This window comes from Lissotriton vulgaris, chromosome 7, assembly GCF_964263255.1.
Source record: "Lissotriton vulgaris chromosome 7, aLisVul1.2, whole genome shotgun sequence".
NCBI lineage: Eukaryota > Metazoa > Chordata > Amphibia > Caudata > Salamandridae > Lissotriton > Lissotriton vulgaris.
This window is the reverse complement of record NC_141695.1, coordinates 1,501,228,994-1,501,252,755: the sequence shown is the minus strand read 5'-3', so window position 1 is coordinate 1,501,252,755 and position 23,762 is coordinate 1,501,228,994. Positions and strand designations below refer to the sequence as shown.

The following is a 23,762-nucleotide window of genomic DNA, read 5'->3' as shown; positions in this document are numbered from 1 at the left end:
CAGTGACAGTTCAGAATGCCGGAGTCATCCTCCTACCCTCGTCCCGCGGTCACCTCCCCTCTCTTACCTTTGCCGCTCCCTCCCTCCCGTTCCTTCCCACCTCTGCCACCCTGCGGCCCCGGCTCTCCACACAGGCGCTGCGACTAGAGAAAGACCCAGTTAATTCCAGCCTAAACAGCCGAGTGTGTGTATTTATAAAAGCCCGATAAGCGCTCCTGGCCTGCTGCTGTCTGGGCGGGGGAGGCTCACTGGAAACCGATCAGTCTCACTCGGGCATTGGAGTGCTTATCCAGACCCGGGCCGGGAGGGCGGGGTGATGGAGAGTGGAGAGGGGCCTGCCGGCGATCCCGAGGTCTGTGCGCACGTCGGGGGAAAGCAGCCTTCGAGGGGAGGCCCTCAGACACCTACATTTGGAGGCCCCTTCCCACGGATCTTTGCGTAAGAAAGCGGCCTGATCAGGTGTCTACATAATACCCCATGCATTTATGAGTAAAAAGGGACGTGACTACCGTGAGGTCTCCTGACTTCTGGCTGTGAGGGTCCCGGTGCACACGGCAGGGTCTAGAAGACTCCTCGCTGCCTGGAACCCCCTGCAGTGGGATGCGTGCACACCGAGGCTGCCCCAGAGCAGGGGGTTAGCGGGGGTAGGGGGTCTGGAAGGCCCTCGCAGGCTCGAAAGCCGTGCCGTGGCATCACTTCACGACGAGTCGGGCCTCTACCAGACTCCTCTAAACCCTTTCCAAATACAAATTTCCTTCCGCACTGTTATCAGCTGGGCACCTGAAAACACTCAACGGAGAGTGAAAGGGGAGGGGGGGCGGGAACGGGCACACTGGGAGGGGGGCGGAACGGACACATGGGGAGGGGGCGGAACAGACACACGGACAGCGGGAGGGGGGGCGGGAAACAGAGCTCACGAGCCAAAGTACATAACAGCTCACACGACACGGCGGAACTTTAAAGGAAACAAAAAAAAGAAATTATATTTAAAAAAAATGCTCCTTACCTGATCGCCTTGTGGGAACTCGAATCTTGCAGCCAACTCCAACAACAAACACTTGTAAAAAAGACGAAAACAGGCCGACTCAAAAAAAAAAAAAATAACACACACCCACCGCCATGATGACGACATCGCAGAGGCGGAGAGCGAAAAAATCGCGGGAACGCCCCCGAATCTGGTCCGGCCTTGACGGACAGATCCGGCTCCCAATGGCTAGCCTCCATTTATGGAGCTAGCCAATGGGAGCCGGGGGACGTTCCTGAGCCAATATATGTAAACAATAGATTTCGCCTGCGCGATTTGCTTGCGCAGATCGCCAGGTCGAAACCTAAAAACCCGTTGTGGTGTATCTTGAGTCACACTTTGATAATTTTTTATGCTGTATTGGTTGCATACTGTGATTAAATCAGGAGCAACAGATCCCCCATCTCCTTCCACCCCTTACCTTGATCATGGGCGTGTAGGTCTTCCTCCCAGGTTCTTGTTCCTGTCTGGTGTTTTGATGTTTTGCCCTGCTGGAACTCCTTTTATAGTTTCTTTGGCAATTGTTTTTTGTCTCCTCTTTCACCTCTGAGACACTAGGCAGACCTCGGCGCCTCCCCGCTGCCACTGACTCCTCTCCTACCCGGCTCATCTGACTTTCCACTGCTGCTGCTATTACCAGGGGCACTAGGGGGGTTTACTATTGAGTCTGGAAACCCTCTTTGACCGCTCGAAAATGCGGCGATTCTGCTCTCCAAGTCCGTGTTGCCGCTCACGCTGCCAAAAGTGCTGTCGCTGCCCAAGCCACCCCGGAACAGGAAAGAGATCCTTCCCAGTGCTCTCAGGTAGCTTCTGCTCACCTCCTGCGCTGCCGCCCAGGTTCCAGTGTGCGGCGTCTCGTCCGCTTCGGCGGTGTATCGGCAAGAGGAAAGCCGCATCCCGTGAGTCTCCCAATCGATCAACCAAGCTATGTAGGATCAATCCTTCATGTGCTAGTAAGTACCTGGCTCACACGTGGGAAAATTAAAGAAGAAAAAGCATTCTGCAGATAGTCGCGCTGCAGTGATTTTCAGAGCTCACGACTGAGCGTCTTAGCCGTCCTCCATCTTCCTCTATAGGTTTTCTTTTTACCTATTTTTCACTTTTTATATTTTACTAAATTAATTGATGTATACCCAGTACACAATGAAACACCATTGCAAGGCGCAGCTGTTATTGGCTCTGAGTACCTCCGGTTCTTGGTGATTCTACAAGTCCTATATATCTCTGCAACCAGAAGGGTCCAGCTGACATAACAGGATATTGGTTTTAAAAATCTGCCATACTTGGAAGGAGTTAGTTTTTTTCCACTCAATTTCAATATGATTTTTTTCAACTGTACAACTAACTGGTTGAAAGTACCGAAAATAGGAAGAATGCGCTGTCCCAGTAAAGTGCCAAAACTTTTTAGAAAATTTTGGTTTCCGGACAAAAGGCTGCCTGTTCCTGAATGCTCAAAAAGGGAAGGAGGACCCGACACAGACTTATAGGGGACTGGGGGGAAAAACAGTTTTTAAAAGGAAGCACAAGGTCCCCAAACAAATGGAGAAACTGAGGGTGTGTCCAATACTAATGAGTGTTCACAGGGGCACACCTATTTTATAAAAGGCAGCATACCATCAATTGGGCGGGAAAGGTACAGGCGTTTATGTTTAATAATTATCTCCTTTTGTTATTTAACTTTGGTGTCTATTGATTATAGCAGTATTTCAGAATACCGTGTTGTTGTCCAGTTTGAGCATATCTTTAGAAGTTAAACATAAACGCCTGTACCTTTACCTTTCCCGCCCAATTGATGGTATGCTGCCTTTTATAAAATAGGTGTGCCCCTGTGAACACTCATTAGTATTGGACACCCCCTCAGTTTGTCCATTTGTTTGGGGACCTTGTGCTTCCTTTTAAAAACTGTTCCTGAATGCTGACAAGATGGCGATTTTAGCACTGCATTGAGCATTGATACCATTTGCAGAGAAAAAACTGATACTTTCTTCTGCAGCACATTTTTCCCCTAGGTACCTTTGGAATCCTCAGGATATTGAAAGAAAAGGACCCTAAGCAGGAACTACCCCAAATACTCCAAACAAAGGCTTAGCATGGCGGGGGGAGGGGGGGCTTGTCTAGCAGCAAAGTGGTTCACCATAAATATGTCTGGCCTACTGCCTTTGTTGTAACCTTTCATATTAAACTGATCAGGCCTTCAGCATTGTCTGGTCACCATAACCAACTCAGTCCTCCCTTATGTATCTAGCCTTTCCCATTGAATTGAATTGAATTGAATTGAATAAAATTTATATCGCGCAAACAATAAACCGAAGGCATCAAGGCGCCTAACAAAACAGATCAAAAAAGTAGTCGCTACATCACTACAGATACGCTTGCACAAAGAGATGTGTTTTCAAAGCACTTCTGAATGCCTGAAGAGTGGGTAGGGATCTTATTTCCAGCGGGAATGCATTCCACCACTTGGGCGCCAGAGTGGAGAAAGCCCTGCCACCCCATTTCGCTCTCCTAAAACGGGGGACAGATAGCAGGAGTCTGCCAGAGGATCGCAGATCCCTAGAGGGAGTGTAGCGGGACAGGATGGATCCTACACCAGTGGAACTGTTTCTAGCCAAAGCCCTGTAGGTCATGCATAGGGTCTTAAAGTGAATACGGTCCTCGACAGGAAGCCAATGTAGCAGCATTCTGGCCGCTGTGGCTGAGGTGCGTTTAGGAAAATCCAGGACAAACCTGGCAGCGGCATTCTGGACTACTTGCAAGCGCTGTAGTAGACTCTTATTCATTCCCGCATACAGCGCATTACAGTAGTCCATCCTGGAGCCGATGAGGGCAACAGCAAGCTGTTTTTTTGCCTGTAGGGATAAGTAATGCCTGATCCTCCTCAAGACATGAATAATGCCCCAGCAGGTGGAGATGGTTCTGCTGACCTGCTTACCCATGTCAAGGGCAGGATCAATCATAACCCCGAGATTTTTTGCAGAAGAGGTAGGGGTGGGACAGGCTCCTAATGAGTCTGACCACCAGCAGGATGACCATACGTCATCTTTCCCTCCAAACACCATCACCTCCGTCTTCTCTCCGTTTAATTTCAGCGAATTAAGGATCATCCATTTACCGACTGCCTCCATACAAGATCTAAAATTGGAGGCAGTCGGGACGCTAGACTGGGAGAGAGAGACAAGGATCTGGGTGTCATCCGCATAGGAAACTATCTCCATTCCATAAGATCTAATAAGCCCGGCAAGTGGGGTCACATAGATGTTAAATAGGGTCGGACTAAGGGCCGACCCCTGGGGGACCCCACATTGCACAGGAAGGGATGGAGATAGGTACTCCCCCAACTTCACTCTTTGCACTCGGTGATTGAGGAAAGAAGTGAGTAGATCTAGAGCTGCACCTTGCACCCCTTTCTCCCTCAGCCGAGATGTTAATACTGAGGGAGAAAGGGTATCAAAGGCCGCCGTCAGGTCTAGAAGGATCAGCAGGGCAGTCTGGCCCTCATCAACGCGAGTGCGGATATTATCCAACACTATGGTGAGGGCCGACTCAGTGCTGTGTTCCCTCCTGAAGCCATGTTGAGAGGAGTCAAGACAGTCCGAGCTCTCTACAAAAGCGGCAAGATGCGTATTAAGATGCACTTCTAACATCTTTGCTGGAGCTGGAAGTAGTGAAATGGGCCGGAAGTTTTTTAAGACCGACGGATCCAGGGAGGCCTTTTTTAAAAAGAGGTTTTACCACCGCACTTTTCCAAACATTTAAAGTGTACTTCAAGCAGTCGCTTCAGTAGAAGCATACACCTTCTGTCTAATCAAAATCACTACTCAAGGAAATCCCACATTTCAGAGCAGCCAAAGTGCCTCTCTCAGTTGTGCTTCTTAAAGCTTTGTTTCTGTTTCACATACGGTCTGTGATTGCTGTGCTGTCAAGCCAGACCTATAAAGAGAACATTCACATTGGGCATTTCTTGAAGGACTGGTTCACTTTAACCTGAATCCTCTAGGCCACCCACCTCCAACCTATCTCCAGATGATATTCTCCATCATGTAATATGTAACGTAAGTGTAAGTATCTGTAAACTAGTGGTAAATTAATAATGTTTTTTTGCAGCTACATAACCGTAGGGGGGGTGCTGATGCCAATACATGTATATCTGTATGAAACTTCTGAATTTCGTGACCCCTAACTACAGATTACTTACACCCACTCAACGCATGGGATTGCCATGTACCCGTGGCATACGAGAAAACCTACAATAGCTTTGCCAATGCTTTTTGTTGATGCTGTGCAGCATCTGCAAAGAACACAATGTTTTATTGCAGATGCTGTAACCATAGGCAAAAAAGATTTAAAAATGTAAGGCTCAGGGTAATGATGGATTTGGACACATAAATCAAAGCACATGCTTGCATTATGACACTATGTGGGCCAAGCATAATAGATATAACCACCCGAGTTATGTTGTAGCTTTTTTTTCCTTTTTAGGTCGAGCTGATGTGGCATTCATGCGAAGCATGAATGCATCAGCTCGACAACTTATGCTGCCCGTATTTAGGAGAGTGGACAGCAATCAGACGCGCGCTTTCCCATTGTCAGATTTCACCTCGGGAGCGCGCGTCTGATAGCTGCGCATGCGCAGTGCAAGCCCTGGCTCTCACACAGACACAGGCAGCCCCCACCCCTCTGCATGCACGCACGCACACACACAGGCGCAAGCCCTCGCTCACACACAGACACAGGCAGCCCCCACCCCTCTGCATGCACGCACGCACACACACACAGGCGCGCGCATGCACACGCAGGCACACTATCCCCTGCCTCGCATTCTCTCAATCACACACAGTCACGCATGCGCACACACATGCACACACACGCGCACACACGCACGCACACACGCGCGCACACACTCCCGCCCCCTCCCCTCCCCCACCCCACAGGCATACACACAGGCACGCACGGACTTCACATTAGCCCTGGGCCCCACTCACCGACTGCGCTCTTCCGGCGGGGCTCCTCTCGCGCTCCGCTCCTCACGGCGCGGCGCGTCTCGTCTCCTCTTCTTAATCGGGGCTCCCTCAGGTCAGAGGAGCCCCGCAACAGGCGCCACACTCCTCCTTCTCCCAGGACCGGCAGGGCGCTTCATGCGCCGGCGTCTCACGGACCTCAGGAGGCGGGACATCCGGTCGGCCGCGAGCGGATTGGCCGGCCGGCCAAGAGCTTCCGGGTCGCCGCGGGTCTCGTGTCTCTTCCGCCTTGTTTGTTTTTTCGATTGAGTTGTTCACGTTTAGGTGCAGTCGAGTTCTTTTACTGTTCCACGCTGGGTCAGGTGCTACATCTTACCTCATAACCGGTCTGTTCTCAATTTCAGGTAGCGTTAGCTTTTCACATGAAAACAATATGGTAGGTGCCCACATGGTCATCTCCAATGCTTTTGTAACATAACTAGAATCCTGCAACGGCTCGAGGTATGTGGCAATATTCACTAAATTATTCGCCATGGAAGGCCATATTATTTAATTAAGTTATGCGCCAGTTTGTGTCTCACTAATGTTTGGTGTTTTTTTGACATTTTAGCACACTTGTACAAAAATGATAGTATTATAAAATATGTAAAAGAAAAGACTAGTTTAAATTTTAAATCAACATTACATGTGCACACAACAATGGCACCTGCCGCCCGCAGCCCTGTCCCGCCCTCGGAAATGCTTTGTCTTAATCAGCCTGTTTCGTTATCCTATTCAAGTTGTAAACGTGATTACTTTTTCTCCCGAATTTCTGTTCTTAGTCAGAAAGTGAAAAACACGCGCTTGTTGGCTGCTAGTAGCCTGACTCCCTTGGCAACAGCTTTACTAATGCCATAAGTCACGCTGTAGCTATAATACATGTGCGACTTGGAGATTTTATTTTTTATTTCGGTTGCTGCTATTTAATGAGGTGACTTTTTAAATGGACCGAATTGGTGGAAAGAACATGTTGTCTCGAAGCCCCCTGTAACTCTCCTGCACACCAATTACAACCAACGCCGTCCATCTTCTGTGCATCATGCTGGTACCAATGCGTTTTGCACCAGTAAAGATATGTAAAAAGTGTCGCATTTACGCCAGTCTCACACTCACACACACCCTCACCCACCCTCACGCTCACACCCACCCTCACGCTCACACCCACCCTCACGCTCACCCACCCTCACGCTCACCCCCCCTCACGCTCACCCCCCCTCACGCTCACCCCCCTCACGCTCACCCCCCCTCACGCTCACCCCCCCTCACGCTCACCCCCCCTCACGCTCACCCCCCCTCACGCTCACCCCCCCTCACGCTCACCCCCCCCCTCACGCTCACCCCCCTCACGCTCACCCCCCTCACGCTCACCCCCCTCACGCTCACCCCCTCACCCTCACCTGCTCCCCTCTCACGCTCCCCTCTCACGCTCCCCTCTCACGCTCCCCTCTCACGCTCCCCTCTCACGCTCCCCCCTCACGCTCCCCCCCTCACGCTCCCCCCCTCACACTCCCCCCTCACACTCCCCCCTCACGCTCATCCCCCTCACGCTCATCCCCCTCACGCTCATCCCCCTCACGCTCACCCCCCTCACGCTCATACCCCCTCACGCTCATACCCCCTCACGCTCCTACCCCCTCACGCTCCTACCCCCTCACGCTCCTACCCCCTCACGCTCCTACCCCCTCACGCTCCTACCCCCTCACGCTCCTACCCCCTCACGCTCCTACCCCCTCACGCTCCTACCCCCTCACGCTCCTACCCCCTCACGCTCCTACCCCCTCACGCTCACACCCCCTCACGCTCACACCCCCTCAAGCTCACACCCCCTCAAGCTCACACCCCCTCAAGCTCACACCCCCTCATCCTCACACCCCTCATCCTCACACCCCCTCAAGCTCACACCCCCTCATCCTCACACCCCTCATCCTCACACCCCCTCACCCTCACCCCACAACCCTTTTACCCTCACTCACCCACCTACACCCTCACACCCCCTCATCCTCACAACCCTCTCACCCTCACAACCCTCTCACCCTCACTCACCCACCCTCACCCTCTTAAAATAACTTTTATTTAAGTATTTAAAGAAATTAAAAGCCATTATTTGTAATATCAATACATGTAAGTCACGTAAATACAACACATATTGCATTACAAATGCTATAGGTGTCACATTTGCGAAAGTTATAACTATTGGCAATGTAAATGCAAAGCTATTAATTTCGCTATTTTCAAAAACAAAAACTAAATAAAAAATTTGTCATTTACAATACCAATAGCTCAAACTTTCCTAATGCGAGACCTATTGCATTGCAAATGCTTGTTTTAAAAGAATTTACCATTCCAAGATGGTGAAAGTCCATCTCGGAGCAGTACATTTAAAATGTTTGAAAAGTGTTCAAAGGCACTCTATTAGTAAAATACAAAAAATAATAATAAATAAAGAAAAATGTTAAAAGATTAACAAGAAGGGGTAGGGGACCAACAGTGAAGCGGTAAGAGTCGTGGGAGGGTTAAAAAGTGAATGCAGCTGAGCTGGAGCAAGGGGGACGCATTTGGAAGATCAGGTTAGTGGAGCAATCAGCACGGTACAGGAGAGCAAAAAGGAGGAGGACAGCAACTGAGGAGTTTGGCAGGTGGATTTAAAAAATAAAAAACGCTGTGAAGGGTGGGAAAAGCAACAGATGAGCTGGGTGAAGAAGCTTCACAGACTGCTCGAGCAGAGGGATTTGAAAAGGGAAAAAACATCATAAGGGGAAAGAGCAAGAAAAGACACACACACCTATTGATTGCAGAGCTAAAAAGAAACAAGCATTTACAATGCAGTGGTTTCGCCTTTCGAAAAGTTAGAGCTATTGGCATTGTAAATGACAAAATTTGTATTTGTGTTGGTTTTGAAAACAGATAAATAAATGGCATTGTCATTTACATTGCCATTAGCTTAATCTCTCGCAAATGTGAGACCTATTGTACCCTACGGACGAGCTCAGCAGACAGCAATTACTACCACACACACACCCAGAGCCACACACACCCGGAGCCACACACACACACCCAGAGCCACACACACACACCCAGAGCCAGCCACACACACACACACACCCAGAGCCACACACACACACACCCAGAGCCACACACACACACACCCAGAGCCACACACACCCAGAGCCACACACACACACCCACCCAGAGCCACACACACACACACTCAGGAGAGCAAGCACAGCCAGGGGGCAGGGAAGCAAGTACAGCCAGGGGGCAGGGAAGCAAGCACGGCCATGTTTCCAGTGCTTGGCTATTCTGAACAAACCATTGGTATCCGGCCTGCCACTCAAACGAAAACAACTCCCAGAATACCTTAAATAGCTAAATGAAACCTCAGAAGTAGAAACATTATGTCCTGACTACACGAGAGAGGCTACAATTGTAACTGCGAGGGACAAATACCACTGAACTGGGAAGAATCTTGGAGAGCGCCGGGGCAGGGCTTCCCACTGAGTTTGGACTGCAATGGGGAGTTAACCATGACAAGTACCATGACAACCATGACAAGTTCAGGCAGAATACACCATTGCAATGTAATTGAATCTGTTTCCGACAACCATTTGGCTAAACTTGGCCAAAGCAGTAGATTGGCAGTGAGGACTTTCATCACTCATGCGCTGTGCCCAACAAGTTAACCGGGACTTCAGCGCCGATCCGACGCTAAAGAAACAATGCTCACCTCGGTCTTACTTGGCGGCCATGACAAGGTCAGGCACAGTTAGTTGATTGAGACAACAGCTGGGTCTGGTCTCCGCTTCAATCCGCTGTGCTCAGCCGCTCTTAGTCACACCAAATCAGCTGATTACGCGCTTACCAAAGTCGCTCGGTTCATTTCACTTGCTGTTGAACAGACTGACTTCTCTCGTCCTCAGTTGCAGCCGCCATTTCAAGATCAAAGCGCCGTAGCGCCTCAGTTCCCAGCGTGCCAATTAGCAAAGGTTGTAGTCCTTTAAAAATACTTTTCCCCGCGTTTCTGCTACTTTTAGCAAGTTTGGGGCAGGGTGTACGCTTCGTAGCGCTCCTGTGTGCTCCGAACGGGAGAAATGGACGGCCCCTACCAATGCTCACGCATCTAGCGTGAGCAACCGTACGTGGCGTACAGCTTCGCAATGAGGATCGAAGCATACGGGTCTTTTCAAGGGGGGGGGGGGGGGGCGGAAGCGTACAGTTTACCAGGCAATATGAAGCGCGCAGTTTATAATCCGGCAGAGTACAGTGGGAGCGTACGATTCTTTTTAAAGGCTGTCCAGATGGGCAGGATGGTGCGCACAGGTTACAGGTGAGCTGCCAAGCGTACATTTAGGTTTCCTGAAGCGCAGTCTTTTCGATGCGCACCGTACCGGCAAGATGTCACGCACAGTATAGGGCGCAAAGTGTCAGCCGACAACCAACAGACACGAAGAACAGTAACAGCCATAACGTTGCAAACGGCCTTGCCAATCAGCGGGCGTGTTGGCAAGCAGGTGGGGGGGGGGGGGGTAAAATAAGGGCTCAAGGCCCTGAGTTAGCATACAACCCCCCCACTGTTACTATTTTATTTTACACATTAGTTCTTCGACAAGACAGCTAAAAGACGTCCGTAGGTAAAATCTTTAAAAAAAAAACGTTTTCCATAAATCACGGTTGTGTGTGTGTGTGTGTGTATAGCACAAATACTAAACCAATACCAGGGCGCAGAGATTGTACTAAGCACATCAAAGACTGTGTTTTTTTATATTACCAACTGAAAATCTACTTTACTCTAGAAAATTGCTATTTCGTTACTATGGTGTAACTGATTGCCACAAAAATGTATTTGCTTGATTTGAATGTTCTTAAGTATGTGACAGCAGCATTTCCAGCCGCGACCTTCAGCATATTTCAACGGGAAATGCATTTTTTTGTATCTGCTTTCCACATTTTATTTCAAGTGCAATTTAGTTATCCTCTCCTTGCATTGACAAGAAAAGAAATAATTCCTGTGTGTATCAAAGGGTAAAATGTCAGCAGTACATTCGTCATTTAGATCATACTTTTGTACAGCAAGTTCTTAAGTGTTTTGTTTGCTTGATGTCCATCTCGTCTTGCATGCAATAGGTAATCTCTTAAGTGATGAGATACCCTATAAATGTAAGTTACCACTCTGAAGTAATCAACAAACTGTTGTTTAACAGGTGTGCAAGGAATTGTGGATTCTTATCGACAAGCCTTGCCGCAGGTGCGCCTTTATGGACCAACTAATTTCTCTCCCATAATAAACCATGTTTCAAGATTTGCAGTTGCTGCTGCCCAACAAGGAACTGCTTCTGTAAGTTGTTTGTTTTCTTCCATATCCAGACTAATGTGTTTCAGTGCTTATACCACTTACAGTTAGTTTATAAAAATTGCTGAATAGCCCTTAAATAAAATTACAGCTAAAAAGACTGATTGCAATGCAAAATGTTAATACCACTGAAATTACCTAGTTATGGTGAACTCCTAACTCGTGCCCCGACGGGCGCTGCTTATTACTGCAGGAGAGACGTTTATATTCATAAATGCAAGCTTTGCTCTTTTGAACAGTTGGGTGTGTTTTGGGTGGGGTAACGGGTTGTTTAGGGGCATCCAGCTCATAGCACAACACACACACACATACTGTATTTATGCACTCTGGATAAAGCATAGTCAGACGGGAGTCCCTTAAAACACCATTGAGATCTGGAAACAGTAGAACTGTTTTGAGGCCTGTAAAAAACGCTCTATTCACAAATACTTTACTGGCAACAACATTTTTGCTTAGTTCATTCTAGTCACTTGTAAACAAATGTAATACTGCTTTACTGAATTTAAGTCTATGGATAATATCTTGGAGAATTACCAGCACAGTTCTGTAGCTCTCTATCCCCTTTGCTAGCTGTTCTGCTGCGTTATTGACTGTAGACCGTTTTAATTAGTTTACCCACCTCCCCTATTTTTGGCCAAAGATCAAAAACAAAGTTCTGTGATAATCTGGTGTATTTCTTTCTTGTGTGTTCGGTCTGCAGCCATAAGTCCCAAAAATGTATTTTTTGTTTCCTACAATAAGCTTAAATCTCAAGATGGTAGATTAAGTAGATGGTATAGTGTGGAAAGTTTAGAAACCGGAGCCTCATGCTTGTTCAGCTTTATCCTTTTTCCACTTATAGCTTTGTTGAGGCCCTCCAGCTTTGCCTCTACTCCTGCAATCTGGCCATTACATACTTCCACTTTACTCTGCAGGGCCTCGTTAGATGCCTTGACACCTGTTGGCCCTTTGAAGAGTAAAAAAAAGATCTGTATGTGATGGATCAATAAACCTAGCTGGTGGGAAAGGGGGTCTACTAATTGAGTGTGACACAACCCTGTTTAAAGAAAAGACCATTCTTTTCTTGAGTCCCCTCACTCACCAAGGGTTGGCCCTAGGTGACGTGCTTCATCATGACGTAGCAAAGATTCAAAATAGACTGACAAATCCAAAGAACCACAGAATCCTAAGAAGAAGACGGCTTGGAAATGCGATAATTAAAAGACTGGATGCGGACAAAAATTCAACAAAATAAGAGCTAAAATTCACAATCTAGAGCTACAATCCACAATCTGGAGCTGCGATTAAGAACAACCCCCAAAAGAAAGCACCCAGAAAAACAGACAGTGTACTCCACCTTTCAGAATAGAGACTCAAAATGAAAATCAGAAATTAAACAAACAAAGTGACGTAAATAATTAATTTACTCTCTTAATTTATATGCAAGTAAGTACTTAATCAATAATAACTCAGATCGGAAGAAAGAGACAGAGTCCGTGGTGTTAGAGTTCTTAGGGGTTTTATTCCTTAAAAAGGAATGGTCATGGCCAGGATATCATGTTCTGACCACCACAGGGGTGTCAGAAGGGATAGAGCGCTACATTTTATTAACAGTTCATAGCTTATATACTTATTTTACACCATTGGAAACAGTATAGAAGGCGTAACAGCTGAGAGAAGACAAGATAACAGTATACACGTGGTACAAGTGCGTAATCAAGAGGCGTGAACTAGAGGTGTGTGCTAGAAACGTCACAGGTAGGTGTCACAAAAGGGGTGGCACTAACAGAAAATGTTGCAATGTCAGCAGAAATCGGAAGCTTGGATGCGCGCGCAGCTGCATGACGTGTGATTGACGTGAAGCTGGAGGGTGCAGGGGACTTGACATTTACACTGACGGAAAGAGACAGAAGTCTGGCATGTCAGATCAACTTGTGCTTCTATCATATCTGGTATCTGATGTTTAGGAACTAAGCTATCTGAGCGGAAAGGTTTCTAGGGCAGAAGCTATTCTATACTTGCTGTGAATGCGTGTATAAGCGCCTGAGTGTCTGTATGAGAAGCGTGGGGGCATGGGCCTTCCATGGGAGCATGGCAACCGAGGCTATGAATTACTTGAATTACTTGCATAGAGACAGGCCGGCCCTTTGGCTCTGCAGCTGAGGAAGGATGTTTACTGAAACTAGCAGGCAGGAATGTATTTTCGGGGAGGGAAACAGATAACACGAAGGTTGTAGTCGATCTTGGCAGGCAGCAGGCTGAGCTGAGCGCGAGGGGCCGCGCTGAAAGTAAGTCAGAGTTCACGGGTACAGAGGCAGCCTGAGCAGAGGCCCTCGGAGTCAGAAGCCAGAAAAGAGGCTCGGTGGCAGAGATTCAGGGGCCTACTCAGCCAGAGCTGAAAAACGTAGAAGTACACTACAAAAAGACGTTGGCATAGCATACTTAGGAACAGACCATTCAACCCATTCATGGTGGGTCTGAAAGAGGACATGTTAACGTTGGACGCAAATGTATTTGCGTCTTCATAGCTGGTACAGGAGGGAAGTTACATGCACTTTAACTCGTACATGGAAACGGTGGGGTACGCGCTAGGGAACACATCTTGACCATAAAATTTATATTTCCTCATTCCCTCCTTGTTCCCTAGGGACCCTTCATGATATATTAATCATCATAAATTGATCAGTTTGTTCTTGCAACATCATTTGCTCATCTTTCTTTCTTTGACGGTTTGAGAGGAAACTGGAATGTTCAATGCATGATGTGGCACACAGTCCACATATCGCCGGCCCACACTGTAGGCACAGGCAGCAGCTGAATACTATGACAAGGCCGAAACCTAGGAAGGATAGGATCTTCCATCCCCAGGCTGTTAACGTTGTCCAGAACCAACCGGACCAAGTCCAGGTACCTGGATTCTGATGTATCTGATTTGCAATTTTATGCAGACGGGTAATGGCTTGATAGACAGATGGTGCATTTTGTGGAATGAAAACACAGCAACTTGACCCGATGACCTTACAGGCTCCACCTCTATCTGCCAAGATGACGTCAATAACAAGACGATTTTGAAGGACAACAACCCGCATAGCAGATTGCTCCTCTGTTAAGTTACGTAAGGCGGAGGCAGTTTCATGTACTACAGCTTCAGGTGTTCTAGTTAATCTACGTATTAATTTACTGTTTTGGACAGGTCCTAGAAAGAAAAAGAATCCTTTATTAAAATCAGTGTACTGTTCCCATGCCGTTTCTGTGTAGTCGACAAGTGGAATATCTCTTCTGGGTCTATTCTTTACTAGATTCGTATTTCTATGGTAATCAGGGGGAGCTAGAAAAACAGGTGGCAGTAGGAATGCAATATAACAGGTACCATCCCAATCCGGAGGCAAACGTATGTATGCGGTATGACCACAAACAAAATAGGAGTGACTGATAGCTTTGAAGGACGATTTACCACGGTCACTGAATTCGACCACAGTAGTGCATTTACTATGACCTAAGTGTACTGAACCTTTCTTTCGGACACATAATTCACCAGTGACTGGTAATACTAGCATATGGGGCAGAACTGGTGCAGCTTCGGATTCAACAGTAAGGATCATAAGGCTAATTGTGTAGTTACCTAATCCATACACTTCATTTTCTAGATCAGTTCCTATTCGAGTAGGGAGTCCCTCCTTATCAGGGTAACAGACGTCGAGCAGGACTAAGTTCAAGTTTCCCCAAACCCAGCCTCCATCGAAAACAGCAATATCAGGATCTAAGGAATTAATTATTTTAAACCATGCCCCACAAGAGCCATTGTGAGTGAACGGGTACGGAAAGAGGGGCAGAGCTCCCTTGTAATTCTGGTAGGGAGGGAGTCGGCCACATATCCAGCAATCTGTAGCATTGTTCGTCTGATGGGAGTGGTGTAACATACTAATGAATGTATTGTTGCGCAGCGCAAGTCTGTAAGAGAGTTCGTGTGCCGGTAATTCACTAAAAGTGTGTTCAGCAGAGACATTGTAAACAGATTGTTCACGCCTGAAAATAGGCCAATAGATAGGTAGCAGAATGCTGGCAATAATAATTAGAATACTTAGAAAAAACATTATTAACAACGTCACTATACAGTGACTACGCAGTGATTTGCAGTATGTATTTCTTTTGACTTGTCTCTCTCTCTCTCTATCTCGATCTAGGGGATACATGTCAGAAACTATTTAACCGATTCACCTAGGGGAGGACTTAAACAATTAAACTGTCTGACTTGCTAGATCGGAGTTTCATACGGTATTCTTCTTGGGGAGTCTTTTCTCGTTCGGATACTGTAAAGTCTTTTCCCTCAACACAGTCTTTGGTGGGGGTGGACGAGTCTCGGTCAGGTTTCAGTCCACAAAATTTCTTCACATGACTCGTGTGGACCCACCCCTTTCTCCCCTCAATCTTCACGGCGGTCCTCGTGGTGAGAAGGACGGTCTTCGGAGATTTCCAGCGGGGCTCCAGCGGACCTTTCCGGTCGAAATTCCGGACGAGTACCAGGTCCCCAGGACGGACCTCGTGCGGCTTTACATCAGTGTTGTCAGGGAAGGCTGCGGCAACCTGTGAACGACATGATTGGAGTGCAGACATCAAGGAGGCAAGGTAATCTGTCAACATATTACAATCGACATCAGTGATTTTCTTCGGAATGGGCGTCCCCCACATATTCGGTGGTCTGCCAAAAACCACTTCGTACGGGGATAGCCCTGATCTCGAGTGGGCGACCATCCTCATGTAGAATAGTGCCACGGGCAGGGCGACTATCCAGTCGACCCCTTTCTCCTGACATATCTTGGCAAGGCGGATTTTTAGTGTCTGATTATGCCTTTCTACAAGGCCTGCTGCTTCAGGATGTCGGACACAATGGAATTTCCACTGGTAACCTAACAGTAAAGAAACCTGCTTCATTAACTCGGATGAGAATGGCTGTCCATTATCTGAATACACGACACGGGGCAAACCGTACCGGGGGAAGAATTCACGAACCAACTGTCTGGCAGTGGTCGGAGCAGTGTAGTCTGGAACTGGGTATGCTTCGGTCCAACGGGACAGAGCACAGACAATTACAAGGACATACTTGAATCCTCGACAACTGTTCATCTGGATATAATCCATCTGGAGGACTTCAAAAGGGTGATCGGGAGGATGAAATCCACCTTGCTCTACAGGGACGCTTTTACCTGGATTGAACTGACAACAGATCATGCAAGTACGCACTTTCTGTTTTGCTGCTGCTCGTAAGTGTTTATTGCTCCAGAGATTTTGTAAACTGTCTAACATCGCTTTCTCTCCTAGATGTGCCGGACTATGTGCTGTATTAATCATGACTTGAACCATAGAGTCAGGGAGAAACCATGTAGATTTTCCCTTCGTCATCCAACCTTGATCTGTCTGGATCCCTCCTAGTTCAGTCCATTTCTTTATTTCATCTGGGGTAGCGTGTGTCTGGATATCGATTACGTCTAGGGTGGGATCTCTAACTGCCATACACCTTGTCGGTACTATTGTCTTTGTCACATCAGTAATCTGGGTGTGAGTCAGTGCTGTATGTTTTGCTGTCTGGTCTGCCAGGTCGTTACCCTAGGAAACAGAATCTGTAACTTTAGTATGTGCTTTACACTTCATGACTGATATGCCCGAGGGCAAATGTATTGCTTCTAACAGTGCTTGAATGAGGGGACCATGTTGGATCTTGGCCCCATGAGAGGTCAGGAAACCTCGTTCTTGCCAGAGGACTCCGAAGTCGTGTACAACTCCGAATGCATAACGTGAATCAGTGTATATGTTAACATTTCTGTTCTTGGCTAGAATACAAGCTCAGGTCAGAGCGATGAGCTCTGCTGCTTGAGCAGACAGTGTGTCAATACGATGTGTTTCTTTAACTTTAGTTTCAGTGGTCACGGCATACGCGGCCACTAATTCTCCTGTACTTGTTCTCATGCATGAACCATCCACATAAAGTGTCAGGTCTGGATTTGTCAGTGGGACATCTGTTAAGTCTCGTCGTGGTTTTGTTACTGCATTAATGATTTCGATACAATCATGCTGGGCTGGATCTGTCATAATTGTAGGTAACAGTGTTGCGGGGTTCAGGATACTGCAGCGTCTGATTTCTATGTGTGGCTGGAATAGTGTTAATTCATAACCTGTCAGTCGTGCTATAGTTAAGTGCTGAGTCTGGGTTCTGTTTAACAAAACCTCTACAGAATGTGGTACTTGAACTGTTAACTGATGACCTAAAACAATTGAATCACTTTGTCTTATTGCTAATGCTGTTGCTGCTACTGACTTTAAGCACGCAGGGAGTGCCTGGGCTACTGAATCCAATGTACTAGAAAAATAAGCGCAAGGCTTATGTGAACCTGCTTGATCTTGAGTGAGGACAGACAACGCTGTACCATCACGTTCTGTAACGAAAAGTGTAAACGGTTTGCTGTAACATGGTGTCGCTAAGACTGGTGCTTGGCATAATGCTTTCTTTAATTCTTCAAAAGCTTGTGTGTGTGTTCCTGAGTCCAAGGGAGGGCAGTCGAAGTTGCTGCCTCCTGTGTCGTTAACTGGATGAGTGGTTTAGCTAGAAATGCATATTGAGGAATCCATTGTCTGCAGTATGAGGTGAGGCCTATGAAGGCCCGCACTTCCTTTTGTGTCTGGGGTTGCGGCATATTTACAATTAACTGAATGCGATCGGGAGTGAGTTGTCTCCCCACTTTGGACAGCAAGTGACCCAAGTACACAACTTGCTGAACACAGAATTGTAGCTTCGAAGGGGACACCTTGTGCCCCTTGTCGGCCAGGAAATGTAAAACTGTCAATGATGCTTTTTCACATTCGGGCTCACTTCGTGCGGTGATCAGTAGATCATTGACGTATTGCAGTAAAGCGGTGTTAACTGGCATTTGAATACAATCTAGTTGTCTTTTCAGTGCTTGACTATAGATGCTGGGGCTTTCTGTGAATCCTTGAGGTGCGCGTGAAAATTTGAAGCTGCGTCCATTTAAACTGAATCCGAAGAGATATTGGCTCTCTGGATCAATAGGCACGCTGAAGAAGGCGTTCTTGAGATCAATTACAGTAAAGAACGTTGCTTCTGAATCAATAGCAGTCAATAGGGATGAGATATCTGGGACCACAGGGTACTGTGGAATAATGCATTTATTTAATTCTCGAAGATCAATTACCAGCCGATATACTGGCGGTGCATTGGGATCAGTACGTTTAAGAATCGGAATGATGGGTGAGTTACAGACATTGGAGTCGGTCTCGACGACCACTCCTTGGGTAATGAGCTCGTCAATGATTTTCAGTAAAGCCACTACAGCATCGGGTGGTAACTTGTATTGTCTGATTCGGGGTAATACAACACCTGCCTTGAGTGTAACACGGTATGGTGTAATGTGCATACAGCCTACATCGGTTGGGCCTCTTGCCCACAAGTAATCTGGTACATTTTTCAATCTGACATCGAATTCTCGCAAAACATAATGACCCTTGAAATCCCGTAGAAAGAGTCTAACTCCCTCCGGGGAACAGCATATTATAGCTCCTAGAGCCTTCAATGTCTTAATTCCGAACAGATTTTCTGGACATGATTTTGTAAGTAACAAGTCTGTAACACGTGATAACGGACCCACAGCCAGGGGAACTGGTTCTGATACCTCATTTACAATAGGCTGTCCTGAAAAACCAAGGGAAACATTCTGTGAGCCTGAGAGGGGTGCCCCTGGGACTTCATCATGGCTGATCGTAGTGCGACTTGCCCCTGTGTCAATTAAAAACTTTCTGTCTTTTCCCAATACTTGACTGTGTACATAAGGACCTTCTTGATCTACAGGAATCTCAATAAGAGGCAAGCCACCTTCCCTCTCTAGGCTGTTTCATGTATATCGGGAATATTCGGGATAAGCGGACTGGGCATACTGGTACATCTGTTGTGAAACTTGCTGAGATGCGGCAATGGGCTGTGGCTGTGGTATCGCTACTGTCTGTGCTGGAGTCGAAGAAGCATGCATAGGCTGTGTATTCTGTGTATTCTGCGAAGACTGATGCTGGTTATGGTCTTGTCTAGGCGGATGCGGTCTTTCTTTAGTTTTACCTGTCGCTATGTTATGTTTCAGGACTGGACATTCATGTACGTAATGACCTGGCTGCTTGCAATAATTGCATGTCCCTTTAACGGGAGCTGCGGTGTGACCTGTCTGGGTCGTACCCTTTCTGTGACTGTCGGCTGGGACCGTCTGTGCTACTAACATTTTCATCTTCGTGTCTTTCATACGTTTCTGTTCCTGATCTTGTTCTTCTCTAATTCTGTTCTGATGGTATTGTAACATCTGTAACATCTGTGATGGCGTGTTCGCTTGCCATGTACTCTCGACCTTGTATACACGGTTTTTAACTAACGGTAGGGAATTCTCCACTAACTTTGATACAAAAAGATGCGGGTACGACTCGCTACTTGGCTTGAGGCCACTATTAATAATGAAACATTTCTCGAATCTTGAATAGAAGTCACTAGTATCTTCATCATGTTTCTGTTTACAGGACGAGATGGCGTCCCAATCTTCCTTTCTAGTTGTCAATAATCTGGGCAGAACCTGTACTATCAAACCTGGTAATGCTTTAGTTTTGTCCCCAAGGCCTAACCCCGGGACCCGTTTTCTTTCTTCGTCCTCTATTTCTGCCCATGCAATCTTGGTGTCCCCCACCTCCCATTCCTTTTCTTTTAATTTCTCGAAGATACCCGTGGGCAACAGTACTTTTAACATTTTCATAATGTCATCATATGTGAAATCCCCCATCAGTAACATGTCTTTAAGCTCTCTGTGAAAACCTGCAGGGTCTTTATCATGACACGGTACTAGTTTCTTCATTTCTAACAGTTCTAACTTAGTCAGAGGCGTGTGTACATACACGCGTTTCAAGACACGATCCTCACCCATAACAGGGTGCACTTCTCGTAAGGGGTTCTGACTTTCAACGCCACTCAGGCGTTGCATGTGATACATTTTCCTTTCTGGGGGCGGGGCGGGAACATATTCAGAGCTTACAAAAGTATTATATCTGTGTCGTTGTTCTAGAATTATTTGAATTAATTTGGTGCTTAAGCCTCTCCATCTGTCCATGAGTAGTGCTTCTAGTGTTTCGTGTAAGGGACCTGGATCAGAATAATGTTTTCTGTATTTGATGAGGAGGTGCTGAATCATGTATACACTTGCTAATTTCTGTTCGTCGGGGGAGAGGTTCAGAAATGTCTGTGCCACCGTGTCATCGTTATATATGTCTGCATTTTCGGCCCATGATACGGCTGATCGGGCTAGTTCTTGTTCATCCATAGAATTGAGTACGTGGTACCCAACTCGATCTCGAAGCCTTTTATCAGTTTCCTGGAACTGATGCTCAGCAGAATTCGGATTTGTCAAGGCAGAGAAGAAAACTCTCTTGCTTTCTGGACGGACGCCCTTCCTAAGGTAAGTTCCCTTACCTACATATGCTATGGTACCTGCAGTCTTTTCTGGTTCTTCAGATTCTTCTTCCTCCTCAGAGGAAGCTTTGTCTTTCTCTTTTTGGTGTACCTCTATTACTGTTTTTCTTATTTTTCTGTACATAGTGGCTATGCAATTCTGTTTGTCATGTTTTCCATCGGCTATATTTTGACCCCACTTGTTCAGTGCATCTAATTCACTCTGATCTGTTCCAGGCCTATCTCGTTCTCTTATTAGACAATTTATGAAAAATCGTAGTATCTGTGCTTGTATGTCAACTTTCTGGTTTTCCATGGCATTCTTGATACTGTCAGGGTCTTTCCCTGTCTGAACAAACTCGTATATTCTGTCTAGACGGTCCTTCATTCCTACATAGCTTAGCAAGATATCAGTAGCAGATCTTAACCGTAGTGATGCCAATATCATTAGATCGTCTTTACCGGGTACTGGATCGTATCTACAAACTGAAATGTTTTCCTTGAATGCGTCCAAACGGGATAGGTGAGGAGACCTGGACGTGAGGGGACTCTGTATATCTCTGATATTTAATCTGTGTGTCAATGGCGGAGTCCGAGGACCCGCGGTCGCACCCCCTGAAGCGGAGGCTTGGATATCATCTCTGTGTGCAGTCTGTATTTGAGTCTGTCTTTTAGTAGGATCTGGTGGACGTGATTTCGGTAGGTCTGTTTTGAGTGCAGGAAGCGGCGGGGCTGGCGGAACAGGGGAGGTCTGTTGTGGTACTGGCGAAGCATGATCTTGGGGCGGGGTGCCACCCCCGTCCCCGTCAGTAGGCAGGGCACGAACAGGCAGGTTGGTGTAAGCTGGAGCTACATCTTCTAGGTAGGAATTCAGGAATATATCTTTAGTAGTCTTATGCATTACTTTAGTTGGAACCAGTGGTGGCGGCAGATTTTTCGGTATTTCTGAAATGGCGTCAGGTGTACCCTCGGCCATAAGATACATGCCGTTTACTTGGCTATTTCGGATGCGATCTATTTGTTCTGTTTTTACTCGGATTCCTTCGGTAACTAGTTCATTTTCTTGAGCTCTGTCTGATTCTTTAAGCCTGTCTTCTCTGCGGAGCGCTCTTTCAGCACGTTTATGTGATTCCTTACGCCAAAATTCTATGGCGTCTTTCTGAGCTTGTCTGGCTTTCTTTTTCCGTAATGCCTCTTCTACCTTTATGATGCACTCGGCATCCCATGTTCCATTAACTGGCCATCTGTGTCTTTCGTCTAGGTGCTTTGTATAATCGGTCCATAATTCTAGGTACAATATGGCATCTATGCCATGCTTATTATACATAAAGTTACCTGGAGTGTCCCTAGGGGGGATAGGAATTTCTTCTTCTAACATCCCTTTCCTAGTTCCTATCTGCTTTAACTTGTTGAAGAACGGCATTGTGCCTACTTGATACTGAAATGCGCGATCCTTGATACTTAATTCTGAATATAACTAGTTATACAAGAAAACACAATAATGCACATAAAAACAGTCACATTCATACCACGACATTAATCACATGAAAAGACATTTGAGACATAGATGACTACCCCCTATACCGGATGTACTGCTAAACAGTACAGATACACTGGTGTAACAGTGCAAATATTCAGAAATTCGGAATACTAGATATACTGCTAAACAGTACAGATACACTGCCTAAAAACAGTGCAGACCGGACTTGTGTACCCAAACCCGTCTAGATACGTCCCAGCAATGGTACTCACCGGGAAGCACGGAAACAGAAGGCCTCGGAAAACTCGACTGGACTCGACTCGTTACTTCGGAAAACTTCGGGAAACTTCGGAAAACTTCGGAAACCTGGTGGGCCTCTTGACACCTCGGACCTTGTTTCTTTCGGCTAGGCTCTGGTCGGGATCCTCCGCACTCCTCACCGCCTCGTCTGGGCACTGATCGCAGTCCTCGTCACCTCCGTGGGTCAGAGGGAGATGCAGGAAATCCTGCCGGTACGCGTATGGTCCATCTAACTGATGGCAGGGGACAGAGCTTGCAATGCGCCAACCGGCGCGTGAGGTGGGGGAGGGGTCCCTATTCGGGCGCCAAATGACGTAAATAATTAATTTACTCTCTTAATTTCTAGGCAAGTAAGTACTTAATCAATAATAACTCAGATCGGAAGAAAGAGACAGAGTCCGTGGTGTTAGAGTTCTTAGGGGTTTTATTCCTTAAAAAGGAATGGTCATGGCCAGGATATCATGTTCTGACCACCACAGGGGTGTCAGAAGGGATAGAGCGCTACATTTTATTAACAGTACATAGCTTATATACTTATTTTACACCATTGGAAACAGTATAGAAGGCGTAACAGCTGAGAGAAGACAAGATAACAGTATACACGTGGTACAAGTGCGTAATCAAGAGGCGTGAACTAGAGGTGTGTGCTAGAAACGTCACAGGTAGGTGTCACAAAAGGGGTGGCACTAACAGAAAATGTTGCAATGTCAGCAGAAATCGGAAGCTTGGATGCGCGCGCAGCTGCATGACGTGTGATTGACGTGAAGCTGGAGGGTGCAGGGGACTTGACATTTACACTGACGGAAAGAGACAGAAGTCTGGCATGTCAGATCAACTTGTGCTTCTATCATATCTGGTATCTGATGTTTAGGAACTAAGCTATCTGGGCGGAAAGGTTTCTAGGGCAGAAGCTATTCTATACTTGCTGTGAATGCGTGTATAAGCGCCTGAGTGTCTGTATGAGAAGCGTGGGGGCATGGGCCTTCCATGGGAGCATGGCAACCGAGGCTATGAATTACTTGAATTACTTGCATAGAGACAGGCCGGCCCTTTGGCTCTGCAGCTGAGGAAGGATGTTTACTGAAACTAGCAGGCAGGAATGTATTTTCGGGGAGGGAAACAGATAACACGAAGGTTGTAGTCGATCTTGG

General features: G+C 46.8%; 1 protein-coding gene across 16 annotated transcripts in view; it reads left to right on the top strand.

Annotated features, from left to right (window-relative positions):
• CPNE1 (copine 1) overlaps positions 1–23,762 on the top strand; it is a 662,572-nt gene that overhangs the window by 511,664 nt on the left and 127,146 nt on the right. For all 16 annotated transcript variants that reach the window (XM_086932333.1, XM_086932339.1, XM_086932337.1 and 13 more), the window contains one exon: positions 11,220–11,353. In XM_086932333.1, the coding sequence (XP_086788459.1) occupies positions 11,220–11,353 (134 nt within the window). The remainder of the gene's footprint in view (positions 1–11,219; positions 11,354–23,762) is intronic.